The 7389-nt window shown below is 33.9% G+C and overlaps 1 protein-coding gene across 1 annotated transcript; it reads right to left on the bottom strand.

Annotated features, from left to right (window-relative positions):
- Nucleotides 1-3565: 3565 nt before the first annotated feature.
- LOC131063895 (tetraspanin-8-like) lies at nucleotides 3566-6177 on the bottom strand. Its single transcript, XM_059218224.1, has 2 exons — nucleotides 5462-6177; nucleotides 3566-4047 (listed from the first exon to the last, which is right to left on the bottom strand). Exons 1-2 carry the CDS (start codon nucleotides 5966-5968, stop codon nucleotides 3745-3747), a joined length of 810 nt encoding a protein of 269 aa, XP_059074207.1. The 5' UTR covers nucleotides 5969-6177; the 3' UTR covers nucleotides 3566-3744.
- Between the last annotated feature and the right edge of the window lie 1212 nt (nucleotides 6178-7389).

Raw genomic sequence — 7389 nt, 5'->3', positions numbered from 1 at the left:
ATGGTCTTCGAGTCAAGGACGTTAGTGCCCAAATTGGAGGAATCCGAGCCCTCTATAGCCTCCATTTCCTCCCCCTTCTCACTTTCTACTTTCTCATAATCATCCTATTCTTCGTTAGCATAATTCTTTCTCACGATGATTTGTTTCATCCGAGGTTTGTTTCTGTGGGATCTACACGGGGTGATACCATCCTCCGCATCAAACTCAACAAGGAGGATTTTGGGCTCCTTTCTTGGTTTCTTGGAGGTGGGTTTCATAGTAGAAGGGTTGCTTTTATTTTTTTCCCCAATTTTGAGAGGGCAGGGTGGCCTTGCCACCTTGGTGAGGGGATTGACAAGGTGTCATCGGCTTTTTCGAAGACTTTTTGAGGCCTTTTTTAGAGCCTTCAAGGGACCCAGAATGGAGGGGGCAGGTTGAACTAAGATAGGTTTAGGGGGGCAAAGGGCCTTGTGAAAATTGTAAAGCCTAAACATCAGCCCCTGGTGGAGGATGGTAAAATTACCCTCTTGACTCATACAATTTCAGACATCTTTAATAGTAGACTCAAGAGCATGCAGCAAAAAGAAAAGAAACGAAATGGTGTCATGGTTGCGAAAGTGATTGAGCAACGGTAAGTGATAATAGTAGAACACACCATACCTTCCCTCAAGGGTGAAGTATTTCATTATGATTTTGCAAACCTGATCCCATGGGTAGGGTAAACATTCCCTGTTAAAACCCCCACGCATTTTGGCCAGTTCCTCGCCCTTTTTGAAGAAGCGGTTCATGTTGTTTTCGTCCGCAACCCTACTGGTTTTCTTCCATTTCCTACCTTCAGTAGAGAGACCTGTAGCCTAGGCGATAACTTCCTCACTAATTTCATACAAAATGTCCTCCATGACCACCCTCATGTCCTTCCAACTATTGACAAATTGCATGGAGAGGTTTTCGTCGAATCCCTTCATGACTTCCATGAACGGGATGATTCCTCCTTCTTTAGCATACATCCAGACGCATGGGTTGTTGCGAAAACAATCATCAATAATCTTTGGTTCCACCCGGACTAAATCCCCTCCCATGATAGCTTCCTCTAGAGTGAAGTTGAGATGCAACGCAAGCCTGAAAAGAGAAATGCAGAGGGGAAAAACAAAGCTGGAGTTAAGAGAAAACAACTGAAAATTAGCCAAAATATTGTGCAAGGTATAATAATTATTTTTAGTGGTGTTTTCCAAGGCATGCGTCTGCCAACTTCGGGAAACATGCGAAGAGACACCTCTTGATATCTCCACCAACTTGTAAAGATCGTCATTATGGCGAGTTCTTAGTTTCTAGTTAAGGTAATAATTAGAGTCCTTGTTGCGATTAATGATCAAAAGTTGGCACTCCAACCCATCGGTGACACAGAAATAGGTGGCCAGCCAAGTCAACATCTGGCAGAGAAGGTGGGGACCACGAGAAGCCAGCATGGCAAAGCCCGCCCAATTTGAATTTAAATTTCCCCCCAGCAGCGTATCATAGAAGTCGGCCCAAAGCAACCTGTTGAGAAGAAGGATGTGGTACTTCATTGATGGATAGAGGTGATTTGTTCATTCCCAATAAGATCCTTTTGCTTGTCAGTGAGAGAATCTAGATGTCTCCAGCACTCCATACCTTTTATCTCCAGCCCCGTTGTAGCCAAAGAGTCCACCACCGCATTCCCCTCTCTATAGATATGTTGAATTTGAAATTCCTCTAGCCAGACTATCATGGACCAGATGTCCTTGATGACATTGTTGATCCTCCAGCTGATCCCTGAAACTCCTTTAGTGGCCTCAATAATCAGTTTAGAGTCCCCTTCAATTATCAGTCTTTTGACATTGATGCCAAGAGCTAGCTTAAGCCCCCAAAAGAGAGCAAGGGCTTCAACCATGTTGCTCGAGATAGAGTCAAAATTCCCTGCATAGGCCAAAACCAGGTTGCCCAAGCTGTCCCTGATAATTCTGCCCCCTGCCGCTGAACCACTACGAGCAGCACCGTCAAAATTAAGTTGATTTTTATGTTATATTCAATATTTTTTAAAATAGTTTTACTTGATCTTGTCACTTAGGGGGCAAGGTATTACTATTTTTTCAATTTTAATGTGTTCATGCTTGCTCTTCTTGGGGGAAATAGTGGGGACATTTTTCATAACATCTCTCATATCTATGAATTGACTGCATGTCTATACATCTCATGTATACATTCTTTAATCAATTCACATTTATGTATTTTATGTTCACTAATTACTCTCGAAATTTTAATCCCATTTCAAAAAAATTTGCCATAATTTTCTTTTTCATCTCTCCTCAATTTTTGTGCACTCCTTTGTAATACATAATTCAAGAAGGTATATTATCTATCAATTCTATTTTCAATTTATGAATAGTTTCATATGTGTCACATACTTTTTCCAACCTATGGCTATATGCAACTAATGAAGATTTTAATTGTTTGTCTCTTAAAAAATCTAAGTGTCCTCCAATGATTCTTTTTGACCATATAAATTAGTTGCACATTGAATGCCTTTAAATACCATTAGATATCAATAAATCATACATGTATATGAAATTTAAAATATGAATTTTAGGTTCAATCCTACATGACTTATGATTGAATCAGTCAATCCCAAGTGATGCAAACTTAATCATAGGGCTAAAACAATATATTTGCGATAGAGGGAAAATGCACAAAAGTAGACATAAATGTAAGTGTAACAATGAAGGATAAATGATGAATACATATGAATAGCTATATATGTGAGTAAATAGAGATAGATAACTATTAAAGACATTAATTAAAGCAAACACAAGAATATACCACTTATTTTCTATTTCAATATCCCATATCAAAACTTCTAAATTAATTAAGATCTAATTACATTTTATTTATTATCATATATTTTGAATTTCTAAATTATTGTGAGGTATGTACTTTTTAACCCTAAACAACTACCATTTTAAGTCCCATGTATTCTCAAGACAATTTATATTATTGATCTTATAATTAACAACATGGTTGAAATTCACTATTTAGATACTTTTAATTTAAGTGGAATATAAAGATATTATATCATATTTAAATTCTTTCAAACATCATTTTTCATAATATGTAAATGTTCTTAGGTTCAAATCTAGGTATCATGGGATATTAGTATTGAAGAATTAATGATGAGTAATTTTTGGGTGTATTTTAGATGGTTTAGCTCTTAAAAGATAACGATAGCAATCAAGATTTAAAATTTGATTTGTCTATCTTATATGTTAGGAACAATGATATTTTTTAAAAATAATTAAAGGTGATTTTTAGAATATGTCTATAAGACCATTGAATTGAAACATTAAAATTTAATAGTGTTTTGTAGTTTATCATAGAAACAAAATTTGCCATTATGTTTATTATAAATAAAATTATTTTAAATATAAAAAATCTCTAATAATATACTTATAATTCAACTATCTAAAGAATCTCTAGATATTAAAAACCATAAATAAGTACAAGGTAGAATATGTACTACTAAATTTGCACACATAAATTAGAGAATCCATACAAAGAAAGAATGAAAGCAATATAGAAGAATATGTACTAGTAAATTTGCACACATTAATTAGAGAATCCATACAAAGAAAGAATGGAAGCAATATACAAAGTGCGCTTCCTTTTGCTAGGAGTATTTTGTTTCCTAATAAAAACAAAAATCAATCACATGGACTACAACATTGAATGACCTTAGCTCAGTCAGCTTAAGGATCATTTATAATTGTTACGCTCATCACGTAGATTATTTCTAAATGCACAACAACCTATAGAATAAACCACAATTAGAGCAATTAGCACTACAATGTTCAAAATAGCAATCTTGTGCCAATCGTGCTTCAAGTTGGCTATCACACCAGCCTTGCAAGAGTCACAATTGTAACACAATTGATCTTGAACATTACTCCATTTGTTGCAATCTGTATCTGTAGTTGTAGAGCTGGTTGTTGAAGGAGTCCAATAGGTAGCATTACCATAGACAAAGTTGCATGATGCTGGTGGCTTGCAACAACCCGACTGTGAAAAGAAAGTAATCAAATTTCACAATCTTTGTAGTAAAGAGTTGTACTTAAGAAGTAACTTTTCAAATTACTAAAATGAATCTTTGTAGTAAAGAGTTGTACTTAAGAAGTAACTTTTCAAATTACTAAAATGAAATAAAATAATGTGAGAGTTTAAAAGACCAATGCTTCATAAGATATCACATACTTATTGTATATTCTACTAACAAAGAAACACATTAAAACAATTTGAATTAGAAAAGTTACATCTAGTTCTTGCAATGGATAATAATTTGATTACTATTCAAAAAAGTATGATTTAAACACACCTTAAAAATTTATTATGTATAGCTAAATTTTATATTCATATAATAGGTTATAAGCTAAAGAAAAAACAAACTAAAACTAAAACTAATTATACCTTAATTTATAAAATTTACATGTTAAAGCATATAAAAACCCTTAAATATGGTGGAATAAGTTTAACTTGAAATTTTGATTCATAAGATATCATATACTTAATGTATATTCCACAAACAATAAAAAAAAATAATAATTTGATTCAAAAAATTTAAATTTAATTTTTGGAATGAATATAATTTTGATTACTATTAAAAAAAAGATTAAAAAACTTATACCGTATAGCTAAATTTTAAATCCATATAATATGTTACAAGTTGAAAAAGAAAAAAACTAGAACTAAAATTAAAATTAAAACTAAAACTAATTATACTTTAATTTATAAAATTTCAATGTAAAAGTAGATAAACCTTCTAAATATGTTGGAATAACAAGTTAAGTTAGGAGGGAAGAGTTTTCCAGATTCCATATAGCATGTATACATGCTTCTAGATAAAACTGTTCTGATGATGGATTGTTGATCAAATATACCCAGTTTTATTCAAAAGCACAATAAATCTCCATCCACAATAAAACTGTGTATTCAAATATATACAGTTTTATCCAGAAGCACAATAAATCTCCACCCACAATAAAACTGTGTACATTATTGCTCTTTCTATGATGGATTGCTGAGTGTAATCCACATAAATTCAAATATACACAATTTTATTCAGAAGCACAAAAAATCTCCATCCACAATAAAACTGCGTACATTATTCCTCTTTCTATGATAGATTGAGGAGTGCAATCCACATAATCAATTCAAATATACACAGTTTTATCCAAAAGCACTTACACAAGCTAAAATTAGTTGAACACTAAAAAAAAAAATCTCCACCCACAGCAGTGAGATGAAATTATACCAGACTGGGGAACTTTTGGGGAAGAGTACTAAAAGTTATGGCCAATATAACTAGAAGTACTACAGTCACAGGGAAAGGTACAGTAATAAGGAAAATTTGTCACAAAATAGCATTTAATTAAACAGAAACAGAGCTTTAACTTACGAAGTAGTTTAAGTTAATTACCTGAGTTGGGGATAAATTCCTTTTGTAGAACTGCTCTGCAGCTTCGTTGGCCGAATCATCAGCGAGGCTTTTACACACTTTGGCGTCCTGAAGGCAGCTTTTAATTTTGTTCCAGTTGCTGCTCTTATTCACTCTGTTCTGCAGCCAATTTGAGTAGTCTCCCAGCTGGTATTCCTTGTACCCTCTTCCTGAAACGACCCGTCCAGCGCCCTTGTTGGTGATGACGAAGGCAAAGACAGTGAAGCAGAACAAGAGCAGAATGAGAAGAAACATTACGGCCGAGTAGAGCCAGAGCAGCCATGTGACTCTGCAACAGGCACCCACAAAGCCGACGAGAGAGACGATCAGAAGAAAGCCCCCAGTTGCAATCATCGGCCATTGAAGAAACTTCTCACAATCAGTGTCTGCCTTGGTTGCCAGCCATATTCCTCCCCCCAAGATGGGGATCGACAGCACAAATGTGACAAGATTAAGTAATCCGACTATGCTGTTACTGAAACGAACCATGATTAAAAATCAAAGGAGAAATCTGATCTGGATAGTGAATGACTGGTGAGGAACGGATTCATATAATGCTTTAAGAAAGAAAACCCAAGAAAAGAAGAAACCCTCTGAACAGGTTGCGGCTCTGTGTTAGTCTTTCTTGGTTGTGTATTTATCTGGAATGTAAGAGAAAGGTATCACCCATTCAAATAATGACAGCGTAGTACTGAGCCCACTTGGGTATAATTATGACAACACCAATTCTATTTTACATTATGTGTTAAAGCGTGTATAACGTGGTTGCTAGTGTCCAGGCTACGGATTCGTCGTTTTCAGGCAGGAGCTTTTCCTTGGCTTCTTTCTGGTCGGCCATATTCTCCACTATATTCTAATTTCTAATCATCCAAAAGGTGAGGCATCAAGATTAAAACGCTTAGAAAAGACATAAAAGGTCATTATAGAAACCTAATATATTCTTATGGAAATCATACAAAAATAATTGCACTCTAATGTCCATGTGAAAAATACCAAACATGAATTGTTTTATTGTTTTTTTTATTGATTAAATGCAAATAAAAAATTACAAAGAGAGCAGCAAAGAATAGTTGTTAGGTAGAGAAGAAAAATATAAGAATATCAACAACATAGCTGTCAGAGAAGAAAATAAAAGTCATATCAGCAACATGTAACAACCACTAGAAGGGCAATACGTATTACAATCTAAATCTGGATTGTCAGAACAACATGACAACTGGAGAAGCATCACAAATACAACAAGAAACAAAACAAAACTACGAGGAAAAGATAAATATGGATGATCCCTTTGACACTATTTTTTATTTGTGTGATGATTTCATTGGGAAACTCTCTTTATGTATTGTAGCTTTCATTCATTTTTGGTAATCTACATGTTTGATATATGTAAAGCTTTCATGATCGTCCATTTTTTTCTTTTTTTTTTAATGTTTTAGATATAAAATATTAAAATATACGCATCTAACTTATTTCGATAAAGACAGAGGACTGACATATTTATTTTGCAACAAAGATTTTTAATAGGCTTTTTATTTATTTATTTATTTATTATTAATTAAATACAAATAAAAAATTACAAAAAGAGTAGCAAAGAATAGCTGCTAGAGCAGATAAATATAAGACATATCATCAACATAGCTACAAGAGCAGAAAAATAAAAGTCATATCAGCAACATGTAACAACCACTAGAAGGGCAATACAAATTACAAACTAAACCTGGGTTGTTAGAACAACATGACAACTTGAGAAGCATTGCAAATACACCAAGAAATAAACTACACACAAAATTTGAACAACCTTTGCACCTGTTGGAGCAAAATACATCATCATTATGGTGCTAGAGGATTTGAGCTTTTATATTGTCCAACTTCAAGTTGACTTTGCTACTCTTTTGGTTGGCATCCTATAG

The sequence above is a fragment of the Cryptomeria japonica genome, chromosome 3, assembly GCF_030272615.1.
Source record: "Cryptomeria japonica chromosome 3, Sugi_1.0, whole genome shotgun sequence".
Taxonomy (NCBI): Eukaryota; Viridiplantae; Streptophyta; class Pinopsida; order Cupressales; family Cupressaceae; genus Cryptomeria; species Cryptomeria japonica.
The sequence above is the reverse complement of the archived record's forward strand: the minus strand, read 5'-3'. Positions and strand labels throughout refer to the sequence as shown.